At 64.2% G+C, this 19313-nt stretch overlaps 1 protein-coding gene across 1 annotated transcript in view; it reads left to right on the top strand.

The window, feature by feature from the left end:
- LOC134173893 (ryanodine receptor 1-like) overlaps positions 1-18883 on the top strand; it is a gene marked incomplete at its 3' end in the record, with an annotated part of 46487 nt that extends 27604 nt beyond the window's left edge. Inside the window, exons 12-19 of the mRNA XM_062638362.1 lie at positions 2178-2261; positions 3179-3300; positions 4315-4501; positions 6939-7068; positions 10857-10975; positions 14400-14533; positions 16196-16422; positions 18825-18883. Coding sequence (XP_062494346.1) covers positions 2178-2261; positions 3179-3300; positions 4315-4501; positions 6939-7068; positions 10857-10975; positions 14400-14533; positions 16196-16422; positions 18825-18883 — 1062 coding nt within the window. The remainder of the gene's footprint in view (positions 1-2177; positions 2262-3178; positions 3301-4314; positions 4502-6938; positions 7069-10856; positions 10976-14399; positions 14534-16195; positions 16423-18824) is intronic.
- Between the last annotated feature and the right edge of the window lie 430 nt (positions 18884-19313).

The following is a 19313-nucleotide window of genomic DNA, read 5'->3' as shown; positions in this document are numbered from 1 at the left end:
GGGGATGCGCTCGGGGCTCTGGCTCACCTACGCGGCGGCCGACAGCAAGGCCCTGCGCCTGGGGCTGCTCAAGAGGAAGGTGGGGCGCTATGGGGCGCTATGGGGCGCTATGGGGCGCTATGGGGCTGGGGTACAGCAATGGGGCTGGGGTACAGCAATGGGGCTGGGGTACAGCAAGGCCCTGCGCCTGGGGCTGCTCAAGAGGAAGGTGGGGCGCTATGGGGCGCTATGGGGCGCTATGGGGCGCTGTGGGGCGCTATGGGGCTGGGGATGCGCTCGGGGCTCTGGCTCACCTACGCGGCGGCCGACAGCAAGGCCCTGCGCCTGGGGCTGCTCAAGAGGAAGGTGGGGCGCTATGGGGCGCTATGGGGCGCTATGGGGCGCTGTGGGGCGCTATGGGGCGCTATGGGGCGCTATGGGGTGCTATGGGGCGCTATGGGGCTGGGGTACAGCAAGGCCCTGCGCCTGGGGCTGCTCAAGAGGAAGGTGGGGCGCTATGGGGCGCTATGGGGCGCTATGGGGCGCTATGGGGCTGGGGATGCGCTCGGGGCTCTGGCTCACCTACGCGGCGGCCGACAGCAAGGCCCTGCGCCTGGGGCTGCTCAAGAGGAAGGTGGGGCGCTATGGGGTGCTATGGGGCGCTATGGGGCGCTATGGGGCGCTATGGGGCGCTATGGGGCGCTATGGGGCGCTATGGGGCGCTATGGGGCTGGGGATGCGCTCGGGGCTCTGGCTCACCTACGCGGCGGCCGACAGCAAGGCCCTGCGCCTGGGGCTGCTCAAGAGGAAGGTGGGGCGCTATGGGGCGCTATGGGGCGCTATGGGGCGCTATGGGGCGCTGTGGGGCTGGGGATGCGCTCGGGGCTCTGGCTCACCTACGCGGCGGCCGACAGCAAGGCCCTGCGCCTCGGGCTGCTCAAGAGGAAGGTGGGGCGCTATGGGGCGCTATGGGGCGCTATGGGGCGCTATGGGGCGCTATGGGGTGCTATGGGGCTGGGGTACAGCAAGGCCCTGCGCCTGGGGCTGCTCAAGAGGAAGGTGGGGCGCTATGGGGCGCCATGGGGCGCTATGGGGCGCTATGGGGCGCTATGGGGCTGGGGTACAGCAATGGGGCTGGGGTACAGCAAGGCCCTGCGCCTGGGGCTGCTCAAGAGGAAGGTGGGGCGCTATGGGGCGCTATGGGGCGCTATGGGGCGCTGTGGGGCGCTATGGGGTGCTATGGGGCGCTATGGGGCTGGGGATGCGCTATGGGGCTGGGGTACAGCAATGGGGCTGGGGTACAGCAAGGCCCTGCGCCTGGGGCTGCTCAAGAGGAAGGTGGGGCGCTATGGGGCGCTATGGGGCGCTATGGGGCGCTATGGGGCTGGGGATGCGCTCGGGGCTCTGGCTCACCTACGCGGCGGCCGACAGCAAGGCCCTGCGCCTGGGGCTGCTCAAGAGGAAGGTGGGGCGCTATGGGGCGCTATGGGGCGCTATGGGGCGCTATGGGGCGCTATGGGGCGCTGTGGGGCGCTATGGGGCGCTATGGGGCGCTATGGGGCGCTGTGGGGCGCTATGGGGCGCTATGGGGCGCTATGGGGCTGGGGATGCGCTATGGGGCTGGGGTACAGCAATGGGGCTGGGGTACAGCAAGGCCCTGCGCCTGGGGCTGCTCAAGAGGAAGGTGGGGCGCTCTGGGGCGCTATGGGACGCTATGGGGCGCTATGGGGCGCTATGGGGCGCTATGGGGCTGGGGATGCGCTCGGGGCTCTGGCTCACCTACGCAGCGGCCGACAGCAAGGCCCTGCGCCTGGGGCTGCTCAAGAGGAAGGTGGGGCGCTATGGGGCGCTATGGGGCGCTATGGGGCGCTATGGGGCGCTATGGGGCGCTATGGGGCGCTATGGGGCTGGGGATGCGCTCGGGGCTCTGGCTCACCTACGCGGCGGCCGACAGCAAGGCCCTGCGCCTCGGGCTGCTCAAGAGGAAGGTGGGGCGCTATGGGGCGCTATGGGGCGCTGTGGGGCGCTATGGGGCGCTATGGGGCGCTATGGGGCTGGGGATGCGCTCGGGGCTCTGGCTCACCTACGCGGCGGCCGACAGCAAGGCCCTGCGCCTGGGGCTGCTCAAGAGGAAGGTGGGGCGCTATGGGGCGCTATGGGGCGCTATGGGGCGCTATGGGGCGCTATGGGGCGCTATGGGGCTGGGGATGCGCTCGGGGCTCTGGCTCACCTACGCGGCGGCCGACAGCAAGGCCCTGCGCCTGGGGCTGCTCAAGAGGAAGGTGGGGCGCTATGGGGCGCTATGGGGCGCTATGGGGCTGGGGATGCGCTATGGGGCTGGGGTACAGCAATGGGGCTGGGGTATAGCAATGGGGCTGGGGTATAGCAATGGGGCTGCGCCTGGGGCTGCTCAAGAGGAAGGTGGGGCAATGTGGGGCAATGTGGGGCGCTATGGGGCGCTATGGGGCTGGGGTATAGCAATGGGCCTGGGGATGTGCTATGGGGCTGTTTGTCCCTATGGGTCCCTATGTGTCCCTATGTGTCCCTATGGGTCTCTATGTGTCTCTATGTGTCCCTATGTGTCTCTATGGGTCCCTATGTGTCTCTATGGGTCTCTATGGGTCTCTATGGGTCTCTATGGGTCTCTATGGGTCTCTATGTGTCTCTATGTGTCTCTATGTGTCCCTATGTGTCTCTATGTGTCTCTATGTGTCCCTATGGGTCTCTATGGGTCTCTATGTGTCCCTATGTGTCTCTATGTGTCTCTATGTGTCCCTATGTGTCCCTATGTGTCCCTATGTGTCCCTATGGGTCCCTATGGGTCTCTATGTGTCCCTATGTGTCTCTATGTGTCCCTATGTGTCTCTATGTGTCCCTATGTGTCCCTATGTGTCTCTATGTGTCTCTATGTGTCCCTATGTGTCTCTATGTGTCTCTATGTGTCTCTATGTGTCCCTATGTGTCCCTATGTGTCCCTATGGGTCTCTATGGGTCTCTATGGGTCTCTATGGGTCTCTATGGGTCTCTATGGGTCCCTATGTGTCCCTATGTGTCCCTATGTGTCCCTATGGGTCTCTATGGGTCTCTATGGGTCCCTATGTGTCCCTATGTGTCCCTATGTGTCCCTATGGGTCTCTATGGGTCTCTATGGGTCCCTATGTGTCCCCATGGCTCCCTATGGGTCCCGCTGTCCCCCCAGGCCATCCTGCACCAGGAGGGCCACATGGACGATTCGCTGTCGCTGGCGCGCTCCCAGCAGCAGGAGGCGCAGGCGGCGCGGATGGTTTACAGCACGGCCGGCCTCTACGGGCACTTCATCCGGTGCGTAGGGGGCGCTATGGGGCGCTATGGGGCGCTATGGGGCTGGGGGACTATGGGGCACTATGGGGTGGGCTATGGGGTGCGCTATGGGGCGGGCTATGGGGTGGGCTATGGGGCACTATGGGGCAGGCTATGGGGCGCTATGGGGTGGGCTATGGGGTGCTATGGGGCGGGCTATGGGGTGGGCTATGGGGCGGGCTATGGGGTGGGCTATGGGGTGGGGTGGGCTATGGGGTCGGCTATGGGGTGGGCTACGGGGCAGGCTATGGGGTGGGCTGTGGGGTGCTATGGGCTGGGCTATGGGGTGGGCTATGGGGTGGGCTATGGGGTGCTATGGGGTGGGCTATGGGGCGCTATGGGGCGGGCTATGGGGCAGGCTGTGGGGCAGGGTGTGGGGCGGGCTATGGGGCGGGCTATGGGGCGCTATGGGGCGGGCTATGGGGCGCTATGGGGCAGGCTATGGGGCGGGCTGTGGGGTGGGCTATGGGGTGGGCTATGGGGCGCTATGGGGTGGGCTATGGGGTGGGCTATGGGGCGGGCTATGGGGTGGGCTATGGGGTGGGCTATGGGGTGGGCTATGGGGCGCTATAGGGGTGGGCTATGGGGCGGGCTATGGGGCAGGCTATGGGGTGGGCTATGGGGCGCTATAGGGCGGGCTATGGGGTGGGCTATGGGGCGGGCTGTGGGGTGGGCTATGGGGCGGGCTATGGGCTATGGGGTGGGCTATGGGGCGCTATGGGGCGGGCTATGGGGTGGGCTATGGGGTGGGCTATGGGGCGCTATGGGGCGCTATGGGGTGGGCTATGGGGCTGGGTGTCTATGGGGCTGGGGGTCTATGGGGCTATATGGGGCACTATGGGGCTGGGGGTCTATGGGGCTCTATGGGGTGGGCTGTGGGGCTGGGGGTCTATGGGGCTCTATGTTGCGCTATGGGGCAGGCTATGGGTCGCTATGGGGCTCTATGGGTCTCTGTGGGTCCCTCTCTGTGCCTCTGACCCCTCCGTGACCCCGCAGCTCATTGGACGCGCTGAGCGCGCGGTCCCGCTCGGGCCCCGCCCCCTCGCTCCCATTGGCCGCCGTGGAGCTGAGCCTGCGGGACCTCATCCGGTACTTCCGGCCCCCGCGGGGGGCGCTGCAGCACGAGCAGAGGCAGCGCGCGCTGAGGGCCCTGAGGGCGCGGCAAAACCTCTTCCAACAGGAGGTGAGGGGGAGGGGCCTATGGGGGGGAGGGGCCAGGGGAGGGGGGAGGGGCTATGGGGGAGGGGCGGGGGGAGGGGCCAGAGGGGGGGGGAGGGGGGGGAGGGGAGCGAAGGGGGAGGGGGTATAGGGGGGAGGGGTGAGTGGGGGAGGGGCGAGAGGAGGGGGGAGGGGAAAGAGGGGGGAGGGGGTATGGGGGGGAGGGGCGAGTGGGGGAGGGGCGAGAGGGGAAGGGCGGGGGGGATGGGGCGAGAGGAGGGGAGGGGTGAGGGGGGAGGGGCGAGATGAGGGGGATGGGCGAGGGGGGAGGGGTGAAAGGGGAGGGGCGAGGGGGGGAGGGTGGAGGGGCTATGGGGGAGGGGCTGGGGGGGAGGGGCTCTAGAGAGGGGGGACGGGAAAGAGGGGGGAGGGGGCTCATGGGGGGAGGGGCGAGTGGGGGAGGGGCGAGAGGGGAAGGGCGGGGGGGGGGAAGGGGCGAGAGGAGGGGAGGGGTGAGGGGGGGAGGGGCGAGAGGAGGGGGATGGGCGAGAGGGGGGAAGGCAGCGAGGGGGGGAGGGGTGAGAGGGGTGAGGGGGGCGAAGGGGGAGGAGCGAGAGGAGGGGGAGGGGCGAGAGGAGGGGGAGGGGGGGAGGGGCGAGTGGGGGAGGGGCGAGAGGAGGGGAGGGGGTATGGGGGAGGGGCGAGAGGGGGGGCGAGAGGGGGGAGGGGGGGGAAAGGGGAGGGGGGGGGGGGAGGGGCGAGAGGGGGGAGGGCGAGACGGGGGAGGGGCTATGGGGGAGGGGGAGGGGCGAGAGGGTGAGGGGGGCGAAGGGGGAGGGGTATAGGGGGGAGGGGCTAGAGGGGGGAGGGGATATGGGGTTATGGGGGGAAGGGGTATGGGGGAGGGGCGAGAGGAGGGGGGAGGGGCGAGAGGGGGAGGGGTGAGAGGGGGAGGGGCGGAGAGGGGAGGGGTGAGACGGGGGGAGGGGGAGGGGCTAGGGGTGGGGGGGCGATGGGGGAGGGGTATAGGGGGGAGGGGCGAGAGGGGGGAGGGGATATAGGGGTTATGGGGGGAGGGGGTCTGAGGGAGGGGCAGAGCGGGTGTGGCTATGGGGCAGGGCTATGGGGGTAGGTTATGGGGCAGAGTGTGTGTCTATGGGGCAGAGTGTGTGTCTATGGGCCTGGCTATGGGGTAAAGTGTCTATGGGGCTGGCTATGGGGCAGAGTGTGTGTCTATGGGGGCTGGGTTATGGGGCAGAGTGGTTGCCTATGGGGCAGAGTGTGTGTCTATGGGGCTGGCTGTGGAGCACTTTATGGGTCCCTATGGGTCTCTATGTGTCTCTATGGGTTCCCATGGCTCTCTATGGGTCCCTATGGGTCCCTATGGGTCTCTATGGGTCTCTATGTGTCTCTATGGGTTCCCATGGCTCTCTATGGGTCCCTATGGGTCCCTATGTGTCTCTATGGGTTTCTATGTGTCTCTGTGTCTCTATGTGTCCCTCTGTGTCCCTGTGGGTCTCTATGGGTCCCTATGCCGTCTCTATGGGTCCCTATGGGGTCTCTATGTGTCTCTATGGGTCTCTATGGGTTTCTATGGGTCCCTGTGGGGTCTCTATGTGTCTCTATGGGTCCCTATGTGTCTCTATGTGTCTCTATGTGTCCCTATGGGTCTCTATGTGTCCCTATGTGTCTCTATGGGTCCCTATGTGTCTCTATGTGTCTCTATGTGTCTCTATGGGTCTCTATGGGTCCCTATGGGTCCCTATGGGTCTCTATGGGTCTCTATGGGTCCCTATGGGTCCCTATGTGTCTCTATGTGTCTCTATGTGTCTCTATGGGTCTCTATGTGTCTCTATGTGTCTCTATGTGTCTCTATGGGTCTCTATGGGTCTCTATGTGTCCCTATGGGTCTCCATGGTCTCTATGGGTCTCTATGGCTCTCTATGTGTCTCTATGTGTCTCTATGTGTCTCTATGGGTCTCTATGTGTCTCTATGTGTCTCTATGGGTCCCTATGGCTCTCTATGTGTCTCTATGTGTCTCTATGTGTCCCTATGGGTCTCTATGTGTCTCTATGTGTCTCTATGGCTCTCTATGGGTCTCTATGGGTCCCTATGGCTCTATGTGTCTCTATGTGTCTCTATGGGTCCCTATGGGTCCCTATGGGTCTCTATGGGTCCCTATGTGTCCCTATGGGTCCCTATGTGTCTCTATGTGTCTCTATGTATCCCCATGGGTCTCTATGTGTCTCTATGTGTCTCTATGTGTCCCTATGGGTCTCTATGGGTCCCTATGGGTCTCTATGGGTCTCTATGGGTCCCTATGGGTCTCTATGGGTCCCTATGGGTCTCTATGGGTCCCTATGGGTCTCTATGGGTCCCCATGGCTCCCTATGTATCCCTATGTATCCCTATGTGTCTCTATGGGTCCCCATGTATCCCCATGGGTCTCTGTGGGTCCCAGGGGCTGGTGGCGCTCGTGCTCAGCTGCATCGATCGCCTGAGCGGGCTCAGCGCGGCCCTGGCCGAGCGCGGGGGGGGCGAGGAGGCGGCGGCCGCCAAGGAGATCGTGAACCTGCTCTATGAGCTGCTGGGTGCGCCGGGGGGCGGCTGTGGGGCGGCTATGGGGCAGCTATGGGGCAGGATGGGTGCTATGGGGCAGCTATGGGGCTGCTATGGGGCAGCTATGGGGCAGGATGGGTGCTATGGGGCGGCTATGGGGCTATGGGGCGGCTATGGGGCTATGGGGCGGCTATGGGGTGGGATGGGTGCTATGGGGCGGCTATTGGGCTATGGGGCGGCTATGGGGCTGTGGGGCAGCTATGGGGCTGTGGGGCGGGAGGGATGCTATGGGGCTGCTATGGGGCAGCTATGGGGCTATGGGGCGGGATGGGTGCTATGGGGCGGCTATGGGGCTATGGGGCGGGATGGGTGCTATGGGGCAGCTATGCGGCTGTGGGGTGGCTATGGGGCTATGGAGCGGCTATGGGGCTGTGGGGCTGCTATGGGGCAGCTCTGGGGCGGCTGTGGGGCAGCTATGGGGCAGCTATGGGGCTATGGGGCGGCTATGGGGCTATGGGGCGGCTATGGGGTGGGATGGGTGCTATGGGGCAGCTATGGGGCTGCTATGGGGCAGCTATGGGGCTATGGGGCGGCTATGGGGCTGTGGGGCTATGGGGCGGGATGGGTGCTATGGGGCAGCTATGGGGCTGCTATGGGGCAGCTGTCATCGAGCTGCTATGGGGCAGCTATGGGGCTGCTATGGGGCAGCTATGGGGCTATGGGGCGGGATGGGTGCTATGGGGCTGCTATGGGGCAGGAGGGATGCTATGGGGCTGCTATGGGGCTATGGGGAGGGAGGGATGCTATGGGGCTATGGGGGAGGGAGGGATGCTATGGGGCTGCTATGGGGCGGGGGCGCTATGGGGCTGCTATGGGGCGGCTATGGGGCTATGGGGCGGCTATGGGGCGGGATGGGTGCTATGGGACAGCTATGGGGCTATGGGGCGGGATGGGTGCTATGGGGCAGCTATGGGGCTATGGGGCGGGATGGGTGCTATGGGGCGGCTATGGGGCTGTGGGGAGGCTATGGGGCCAGAGGGATGCTGTGGGGCAGGATGGATGCTATGGGGCTGCTATGGGGTGGGAGGGATGCTATGGGGCGGCTATGGGGCTATGGGGCGGGAGGGATGCTATGGGGCGGCTATGGGGCTGTGGGGCGGCTATGGCGCTGTGGGGCGGCTATGGGGCGGGACGGATGCTATGGGGCAGGATGGATGCTCTGGGGCTGCTATGGGGTGGGAGGGATGCTATGGGGCGGCTATGGGGCTGTGGGGCAGCTATGGGGCTATGGGGCGGCTATGGGGCGGGATGGGTGCTATGGGGCTGCTATGGGGCTATGCGGCGGCTGTGGGGCAGGATGGATGCTATGGGGCAGCTATGCGGCGGCTATGGGGCAGGATGGATGCTATGGGGCTGCTATGGGGCGGGATGGGTGCTATGGGGCTATGGGGCGGGATGGGTGCTATGGGGCTGCTATGGGGCTATGGGGCTGGATGGATGCTATGGGGCTGCTATGGGGCGGGATGGGTGCTATGGGGCAGGGTGGGTGCCGTGGGGCGCTATGGGGCAGGGTGGGTGCTGTGGGGCAGGGTGGGTGCCGTGGGGCGCTATGGGGCAGGGTGGGTGCTGTGGGGCAGGGTGGGTGCCGTGGGGCGCTATGGGGCAGGGTGGGTGCTGTGGGGCGCTATGGGGCAGGGTGGGTGCCGTGGGGCGCTATGGGGCAGGGTGGGTGCCGTGGGGCGCTATGGGGCAGGGTGGGTGCCGTGGGGCGCTATGGGGCAGGGTGGGTGCCGTGGGGCGCTATGGGGCAGGGTGGGTGCCGTGGGGCGCTATGGGGCAGGGTGGGTGCTATGGGGCAGGGTGGGTGCCATGGGGCGCTATGGGGCAGGGTGGGCGCCGTGGGGCGCTATGGGGCAGGGTGGGTGCCGTGGGGCGCTATGGGGCAGGGTGGGTGCCGGGGGGCAGGGTGGTGGGGCGCTGCCGTGGGGCGCTATGGGGCAGGGTGGGTGCTCTCTCTATGGGGCAGGGTGGGTGCTGGGGGCAGGGGGGTGCTATGGGGCTGGGTGCCGTGGGGCGCTATGGGGCAGGGTGGGTGCCGTGGGGCGCTATGGGGCAGGGTGGGTGCTATGGGGCGCCAGGTGGGGTGCGCTATGGGGCATGGGTGGGGCTATGGGGCAGGGTGGGGTGTGGGGCGCTATGGGGCAGGGGGGGCGCTATGGGGCAGGAGTGGGTGCCGTGGGGCAGGGTGGGGGGGGGCGCTATGGGGCAGGGTGGGTGCGCTATGGGGCAGGGGCATGGGGCTGTGGGGGTGCTATGGGGCAGGATGGGGGCGGATATGGGGCAGGATGTGGGGGGTGCTATGGGGCAGGAGAGCTATGGGGCAGGATGGGGGTGGGGGCTATGGGGCTGGGGAGGGGGGCATGGGGCTGGATGGGGCAGGATAGGGGGTGCTATGGGGCTGGATGTGGGGGCGCTATGGGGCAGGATATGGGTGGGGCGCTATGGGGCAGGGTGCTATGGGGCTGGATGGGGCGCTATGGTGCAGGGTGTGGGGTGCTGTGGGGGCGGGGTGTGGGGGGCGCTATGGGGCTGGATGGGTGGGGGGTGCTATGGGGCAGGGAGGGGGCGTGGGGCTGGTGGGGCTATGGGGCAGGATATGGGGCGCTATGGGGCTGGATATGGGGCTGGAGGGGGGCGGGGCAGGGTGGGTATGGGGCTGGATGGGGGGTGCTATGGGGCTGGATAGGGGGCGGATATGGGGCGGATGTGGGGGGTGCTATGGGGCTGGAGAGGGGGCGCTATGGGGCAGGATATGGGGCGGATATGGGGTGGATGTGGGGGGTGCTATGGGGCTGGAGAGGGGGCGCTATGGGGCTGGGGGGGCCTGCTATGGGGCAGGATATGGGGCGCTATGGGGCTGGATAGCAGGCGCTATGAGGCGGGATAGGGGGTGCTATGGGACTGGATACGGGACGCTATGGGGGAGGATATGGGGCGGATGTGGGGGGTGCTATGGGGCTGGAGAGGGGGCGCTATGGGGCTGGATAGGGGGCGCTATGGGGCTGGGGGGGCTGCTATGGGGCAGGATATGGGGTGCTATGGGGCTGGATAGCAGGCACTATGAGGCTGGATAGGGGGTGCTATGGGACTGGATACGGGACGCTATGGGGGAGGATATGTGGTGCTATGGGGCTGGATAGGGGGCACTATGGTGCAGGGTGTGGGGTGCTGTGGGGCGCTATGGGGCAGGGTGTGGGGCACTATGGGGTGGATATGGGGTGCTATGGGGTGCTGTGGGGCAGGATATGGGGCGCTATGGGGCAGGATATGGGGTGCTATGGGGCAGGGTGTGCGGCGCTATGAGGCAGAGTGTGGGGTGCTATGGGGCAAGATATGGGGTGCTATGGGGTGGATATGGGATGCTATGGGGTTGATATGGGGTGCTATGGGGCTGGATAGGGGGAGCTATGCGGCTGGATATGGAGCGCTCTGGGGCAGGGTGTGGGGCGCTATGGGGCAGGATATGGGGCACTATGGGGCTGTATATGGGGCGCTATGGGGCAGGATGTGGGCTGCTGTGAGGCTGAACTGTACCATGGGTCAGGCTTTGTGTCGCTGTGGGGGTGAGCCACACTATGCGTCAGGCTGTGGGTCGCTATGGGTCTTTATGGGTCCCTATGAGTCTCCATGGGTCTTTATGGGTCTCTATGGGTCTCTCTATGGGTCTCTATGTGTCCCTATGGGTCCCAATGGGTCCCTATGGGTCGCTATGGGTCCCTATGGGTCCCAATGGCTCTCTCTATGGGTCGCTATGGGGCAGGCATCCTGGAGGTGCTCTATTGCGTGCTCATCGAGAGCCCCGAGGTGCTCAACATCATCCGGGAGAACCACATCAAGTCCATCATCGCCCTGCTCGACAAGCACGGCCGCAACCACAAGGTGCCGCACACACGCGTGTTGGAGCGTGTTGGAGCGTGTTCGTGCCATTGATGCGTGTTGGAGCGTGTTGGAGCGCGTTCGTGGCGTTGACGCGTGTTGGAGCGCGTTCGTGCCATTGACACGCGTTGATGTGTGTTGGAGCGCGTTCGTGCCGTTGACACGCGTTGATGCGTGTTGGAGCGCGTTCGTGCCATTGACACGCGTTGACGCGTGTTGGAGCGCGTTCGTGCCGTTGACACGCGTTGACGCGTGTTGGAGCGCGTTCGTGCCGTTGACACGCGTTGATGCATGTTGGAGCGCGTTCGTGCCGTTGACACGCATTGACGCGTGTTGGAGCGTGTTCGTGGCGTTGACGCGTGTTCGAGCGCGTTCGTGCCGTTGACACGCGTTGACGCGTGTTGGAGCGTGTTCGTGCCTGTTGACGCGTGTCGGAGCATGTTTATGCCATTGACACGCGTTGACGCGTGTTGGAGCGTGTTCGTGCCTGTTGACGCGTGTCGGAGCATGTTTATGCCATTGACACGCATTGACGCGTGTTGGAGCGCGTTTGTGCCATTGACACGCGTTGACGCGTGTTGGAGCGCGTTTGTGCCGTTGACGCGCGTTGCTGCGTGTTGGAGCGCGTTGGTGCCGTTGACGCGTGTTGGAGCGCGTTGGTGCCGTTGACACGCGTTGACGCGTATTGGAGCGCGTTCGTGCCGTTGATGCGTGTTGACGCGTGTTGGAGCTGGTTCGTGCTGTTGACGCGCGTTGACGTGTGTTGGAGCGCGTTCGTGCCGTTGACGCGCGTTGACGCGTGTTGGAGCACGTTGGTGCCGTTGATGCGCGTTGACGTGTTTTGGAGCGCGTTCGTGCCGTTGACGCGCGTTGACGTGTGTTGGAGCGCGTTCGTGCCGTTGACGCGTGTTGGAGCGCGTTGGTGCCGTTGACACGCGTTGACGCGTGTTGGAGCGCGTTGGTGCCGTTGACGCGCGTTGACGCGTGTTGGAGCACGTTCGTGCCGTTGACGCGCGTAGACACGTGTTGGAGCGCGTTGGTGCCGTTGACACGTGTTGGAGCGCGTTCGTGCCATTGACAGGTGTCGACGCGTGTTGGAGCGCGTTTGTGCCGTTGACACGCGTTGACGCGTGTTGGAGCGCGTTCGTGGCGTTGACGCATGTTGGAGCGCGTTCGTGCAGTTGACACGCGTTGACGTGTGTTGGAGCGCGTTCGTGCCGTTGACGCGCGTCGACGCGTGTTGGAGCGCGTTCGTGGCGTTGACGCGCGTCGACGCGTCTTGGAGCGCGTTCGTGCCGTTGACGCGCGTCGACGCGTGTTGGAGCGCATTCGTGCCGTTGACGCGCGTTGACGCGTGTTGGAGCGCGTTGGTGCCGTTGACGCGCGATGACGCGTATTGGAGCGCGTTCGTGCCGTTGACGCGCGTCGACGCGTGTTGGAGCGCGTTCGTGCCATTGACACACGTTGATGCATGTTGGAGCGCGTTCGTGCTGTTGACACGCGTCGACGCGTGTTGGAGCGCGTTCGTGCTGTTGACGCGCGTCGCCGCGTGTTGGAGCGCGTTCGTGGCATTGACGCGCGTTGACGCGTGTTGGAGCGCGTTCGTGCCGTTGACACGCGTTGATGCATGTTGGAGCGCGTTCGTGCCGTTGACACGCATTGACGCATGTTGGAGCGTGTTCGTGGCGTTGACGCGTGTTCGAGCGCGTTCGTGCCGTTGACACGCGTTGACGCGTGTTGGAGCGTGTTCGTGCCTGTTGACGCGTGTCGGAGCATGTTTATGCCATTGACACGCGTTGACGCGTGTTGGAGCGTGTTCGTGCCTGTTGACGCGTGTCGGAGCATGTTTATGCCATTGACACGCATTGACGCGTGTTGGAGCGCGTTTGTGCCATTGACACGCGTTGACGCGTGTTGGAGCGCGTTTGTGCCGTTGACGCGCGTTGCTGCGTGTTGGAGCGCGTTGGTGCCGTTGACGCGTGTTGGAGCGCGTTGGTGCCGTTGACACGCGTTGACGCGTATTGGAGCGCGTTCGTGCCGTTGACGCGTGTTGACGCGTGTTGGAGCTGGTTCGTGCTGTTGACGCGCGTTGACGTGTGTTGGAGCGCGTTCGTGCCGTTGACGCGCGTTGACGCGTGTTGGAGCACGTTGGTGCCGTTGATGCGCGTTGACGTGTTTTGGAGCGCGTTCGTGCCGTTGACGCGCGTTGACGTGTGTTGGAGCGCGTTCGTGCCGTTGACGCGTGTTGGAGCGCGTTGGTGCCGTTGACACGCGTTGACGCGTGTTGGAGCGCGTTGGTGCCGTTGACGCGCGTTGACGCGTGTTGGAGCACGTTCGTGCCGTTGACGCGCGTTGACACATGTTGGAGCGCGTTGGTGCCGTTGACACGTGTTGGAGCGCGTTCGTGCCATTGACAGGTGTCGACGCGTGTTGGAGCGCGTTTGTGCCGTTGACACGCGTTGACGCGTGTTGGAGCGCGTTCGTGGCGTTGACGCATGTTGGAGCGCGTTCGTGCAGTTGACACGCGTTGACGTGTGTTGGAGCGCGTTCGTGCCGTTGACGCGCGTCGATGCGTGTTGGAGCGCGTTCGTGGCGTTGACGCGCGTCGACGCGTCTTGGAGCGCGTTCGTGCCGTTGACGCGCGTCGACGCGTGTTGGAGCGCATTCGTGCCGTTGACGCGCGTTGACGCGTGTTGGAGCGCGTTGGTGCCGTTGACGCGTGTTGGAGCGCGTTGGTGCCGTTGACGCGCGATGACGCGTATTGGAGCGCGTTCGTGCCGTTGACGCGCGTCGACGCGTGTTGGAGCGCGTTCGTGCCATTGACACACGTTGATGCATGTTGGAGCGCGTTCGTGCTGTTGACACGCGTCGACGCGTGTTGGAGCGCGTTCGTGCTGTTGACGCGCGTCGCCGCGTGTTGGAGCGCGTTCGTGGCATTGACGCGCGTTGACGCGTGTTGGAGCGCGTTCGTGGCGTTGACGCGCGTTGGAGCGCGTTCGTGCCGTTGACGCGCGTTGACGCGTGTTGGAGCGCGTTCGTGCCGTTGACGCGCGTTGATGTGTTACCTCATGTTAACACGCGTGTTATCCCAGGTCCTGGATGTGCTGTGCTCCATGTTCACACACACACGTTAACGCACACACGTTAATGCACACACGTTAACGGACACACGTTAACGGACACACATGTTATCCCATGTTATCCCATGTTCTCCCGTGTTCAGGTCCTGGACGTGCTGTGCTCCATGTTCACACACACACGTTATCACACACACGTTAACACACATGTTATCCCATGTTCTCCCGTGTTCAGGTCCTGGACGTGCTGTGCTCCATGTTCACACACACACGTTATCACACACACACGTTATCACACACACGTTAACACACATGTTATCCCATGTTCTCCCATGTTCTCCCGTGTTCAGGTCCTGGACGTGCTGTGCTCGCTGTGCGTGTGCAACGCCGTTGCCGTGCGCTCCAACCAGAACCTCATCACCGAGAACCTGCTCCCACGCCGAGACCTCCTCCTGCAGACGGGGCTGGTGGACAGGGTCACCAGGTGGGGGCTATGGGGGCTGTGGGGCTATGGGGGGTATGGGGGGTAATGGGTGTATGGGGGTTATGGGGCTATGGGGGCTTATGGGGGTATGGGGGGTATGGGGGTATGGGGGCTATGGGGGGTATGGGGGTATGGGAGGTATGGGGGGCATGGGGGCTATGGGGGCTATGGGGGGTATGGGGGCTATGGGGGGGTATGGGGGCTGTGGGGAGTATGGGGCTATGCGGGTGTGGGGGGTATGGGAGCTATGGGGGGTATAGGAGCCCATAGATCCCTATAGGAGCCCATAGGTCCCCATAGGTGCCCATAGGTACCCATAGGAGCCCATAGGTACCCATAGGAGCCCATAAGTCCCCATAGGAGTCCATAGGAGTCCATAGGTATCCACAGGTGTCCATAGTGGTCCATAGCTAACCATAAGTGTCCATAGGTACCCATAGGTACCCATAGGTGTCCATAGGTGCCCATAGGAGCCCATAGGTCCCTATAGGAGCCCATAGGTGCCCATAGGTGCCCATAGGAGCCCATAGTGGTCCATAGGTCCCCATAGGTCCCCATAGGTCCCCATAGGAGCCCATAGGTCTCTATAGGTCCCTATAGGTCCCCATAGGAGCCCATAGGTCGCTATGGGTCGCTATAGGTCCCTGTCTCCGGCAGCATCCGGCCCAACCTGTTTGTGGGCACCCACCCCGGCAGCACCCAGTACCACCGCTGGTACTTCCAGTGTGTCTGGGGGTACCCATAGGTGCCCATAGGAGCCCATAGGTGCCCATAGGAGCCCATAGGTCCCCATAGGTGCCCATAGGAGCCCATAGATCCCCATAGGAGCCCATAGGTCCCCATAGGTGCCCATACGTCCCCATAGGAGCCCATAGATCCCTATAGGAGCTCATAGGTCCCCATAGGAGCCCATAGGTCCCCATAGGAGCCCATAGGTACCCATAGATCCCTATAGGAGCCCATAAGTCCCCATAGGAGTCCATAGGTACCCATAGGTATCCACAGGTGTCCATAGTGGTCCATAGGTACCCATAAGTGTCCATAGGTACCCATAGGTACCCATAGGTGTCCATAGGTGCCCATAGGAGCCCATAGGTACCCATAGGTCCCCATAGGAGCCCATAGGTGCCCATAGGTCCCCATAGGAGTCCATAGGTACCCATAGGTCCCCATAGGAGTCCATAGGTCCCCATAGGTGCCCATAGGAGCCCATAGGTGCCCATAGGTCCCTATAGGTCCCTGTCTCCGGCAGCATCCGGCCCAACCTGTTTGTGGGCACCCACCCCGGCAGCACCCAGTACCACCGCTGGTACTTCCAGTGTGTCTGGGGGTACCCATAGGTGCCCATAGGAGCCCATAGGAGCCCATAGGAGCCCATAGGTGCCCATAGGAGCCCATAGGAGCCCATAGGTCGCTATGGGTCGCTATAGGTCCCTGTCTCCGGCAGCATCCGGCCCAACCTGTTTGTGGGCACCCACCCCGGCAGCACCCAGTACCACCGCTGGTACTTCCAGTGTGTCTGGGGGTACCCATAGGTCCCCATAGGTACCCATAGGTCCCCATAGATCCCTATAGGAGCCCATAGGTCCCCATAGGTGCCCATAGATCCCTATAGGAGCCCATAGGTGCCTATAGGTCCCTATAGGTCCCTGTCTCCGGCAGCATCCGGCCCAACCTGTTTGTGGGCACCCACCCCGGCAGCACCCAGTACCACCGCTGGTACTTCGAGCTGGCCGTGGAGGCGCTGGAGCCCTTCCGGGGCGCGGGCCCCACGGTGCTCAGGGTGGGCTGGGCCGCGCTGGGCACCCACAGCCCCGGGCCCGGCAGCACCCACGCAGCCGGTGACGACCTCAGCTCCTTCGCCTACGACGGCCTCTACCTGTGGACAGGTAGCGGGGCTTGAGCCTGTATCCACGTCAGCATCCTCATCCTCATCCTCATCTGCATCCCTATGAGCATCCTCATCCCCATCCACATCCTCATCCTCATCCCATCCACATCAGCATCCCCATCAGCATCCTCATCTGCATCCCTATGAGCATCCACATCAGCATCCTCATCCTCATCCCATCCCCATCCCCATCCACACCAGCATCCTCATCCTCATCCTCATCCTCATCTGCATCCCTATGAGCATCCTCATCCCATCCACATCAGCATCCTCATCCCATCCACATCAGCATCCTCATCCTCATCCTCATCCTCATCCCCATCCCCATCCCCATCAGCATCCTCATCCTCATCCTCATCAGCATCCCTATGAGGATCCTCATCCTCAGCAGCATCCTCATCCTCATCCTCATCCTCATCAGCATCCTCATCCTCATCCTCATCCTCATCCCATCCCCATCAGCATCCCCATCAGCATCCTCATCCTCATCAGCATCCTCATCCCCATCCTCATCCTCATCCCATCCCCATCAGCATCCCCATCAGCATCCTCATCCTCATCAGCATCCTCATCCCCATCAGCATCCTCATCCCCATCCCATCCACATCAGCATCCCTATGAGCATCCCCATCAGCATCCCCATCCTCATCCCCATCCCTGCCCCATCCCTACCCCATTGCTGCCCCATGGCTGCCCTGTCCCCATCCCCTTCCTCATCCCCATCCCTGCCCCACTGCTGCCCCATCCCATCCCCATCCATGCCCCGTTGCTGCCCCATGGCTGCCCCATCCCCATCCTCATCCCCATCCCCATCCCTGCCCCATTGCTGCCCCATCCCCATCCCCACCCCATCCCCATCCCCACCCCATCCCCATCCCCACCCCATTGCTGCCCCATGGCTGCCCTGTCCCCATCCCCATCCCCATCCCCTCCCCCACCCCATCCCCATCCCCACCCCGTTCCGCATGCCCCCCATTGCTACCCCATTGCATCCCCATCCCCATCCTATCCCCACCCCATCCCCATCTCTACCCCATTGCTGCCCCATTGCTGCCCTGTCCCCATCCTCATCCCCATCCCTACCCCATCCCTACCCCATTGCTGCCCTGTCCCCATCCCCATCCCCACCCCATCCCCATCCCCATCTCTACCCCATTGCTGCCCCATTTCTGCCCTTTCCCCATCCCCATCCCCATCCCCACCCCATCCCCATCCCCATCCCCACCCCGTTGCTGCCCCATTGCTGCCCTGTCCCCATCCCCATCCCCACCCTATCCCCACCCCATCCCCATCCCCATCCCCACCCCATTCCCTACCCATTCCCTTCCCCAGTGCTTCCCCATCCCATGCCCATCCCCATCCCCATCTCTACCCCATTGCTGCCCCATGGCTGCCCTGTCCCCATCCCCATCCCCATCCTCATCCTCATCCCCATCCCCATCCCTGCCCCATCCCTGCCCCATCCCATCCCATCCCCATCCCCATCCCTACCCCATCCCTACCCCATGGCTGCCCCATCCCCATCCCCACCCCATCCCCATCCCCATCCCTACCCCATCCCTGCCCCATGGCTGCCCTGTCCCCATCCCCATCCCCACCCTATCCCCACCCCATCCCCATCCCCACCCCCTTGCTGCCCCATGGCTGCCCTGTCCCCATCCTCATCCCCATCCCTACCCCATCCCTACCCCATTGCTGCCCTGTCCCCATCCCCACCCCATCCCCACCCCATCCCCACCCCATCCCCACCCCATCCCCACCCCATCCCATCCCCACCCCATTGCTGCCCCATGGCTGCCCTGTCCCCCATCCCCATCCCCATCCCTACCCCATTGCTGCCCCATCCCCACCCCACCCCATCCCCACCCCATCCCCATCCCCATCCCCATCCCCATCCCCATTCCCCATCCCCATCCCCATCCCTCCCCATCCCCATCCCCATCCCCATCCCCATCCACATCCCCATCCCCATCCCCATCCCCATCCCCTCCCCATCCCCATCCCCATCCCATCCCCATCCTGGTCCACATCCCCATCCCCATCCCCATCCCCACCCCATCCCCATCCCCATCCCCATCCCCATCCTCCCCATCCCTGCCCCATGGCTGCCCATCCCCATCCCCATCCCCCACCCCATCCCCACCCCATCCCCATCCCCCATCCCTACCCCATCCCTGCCCCATGGCTGCCCTGTCCCCATCCCCATCCCCCCTATCCCATACCCCATCCTCCATCCCCATCCCCATCTCCCCATCCCCATCCCCATCCCCTCCCCATGCCATCCCCATCTCAACCCCATCCCATCCCATCCCCATCCCCATCCCCACCCCACCCCATCCCCACCCCATCCCCACCCCACCCCACACCCACCCTTTTTCCCCCTTTCCCGTGCCCCCCCAGGAGGGTTCCCCCTGCCCGTGGATGCCCCGGAGCGGCGGGCGCTGGCTGCTGGGGACGTTGTGAGCTGCTGCCTGCCCCGCAGGGTCCCCCAACAGCAGCTCATTCCCGCATCAACAGGCGGGTGCGCGGCCTCTTCGGGCCTTCAAAGGGGCCCCGGGGGGAGATCGTCAGCTTCTCGCCCGGCGTGAGGATGCAGGGAACGGGACCGCGGGGGGGGGGCGCCGGGGGGCTATGGGGGTCTATGGGGGTCTATGGGGGGTGTATGGGGTGCTATGGGGGTCTATGGGGTCTATGGGGGGGATATGGGGTCTATGGGGGGCTATGGGGGGTCTATGGGGGGGGTATGGGGGGGCTATGGGGGTCTATGGGGGGTTATGGGGGGGTCTATGGGGGGTTATGGGGGGGCTATGGGGGTCTATGGGGCGGTTATGGGGGTTGGGGGGCTATGGGGGTTTTGGGGGTCTATGGGGGCTATGGGGGTCTATGGGG

This window comes from Pezoporus occidentalis, unplaced genomic scaffold (genome assembly GCF_034315485.1).
Source record: "Pezoporus occidentalis ecotype Australia unplaced genomic scaffold, CSIRO_AGI_Poc_V1 ctg560, whole genome shotgun sequence".
In the NCBI taxonomy this organism is placed as follows: Eukaryota; Metazoa; Chordata; class Aves; order Psittaciformes; family Psittacidae; genus Pezoporus; species Pezoporus occidentalis.
This window is presented reverse-complemented; position numbering and strand designations above follow the sequence as displayed.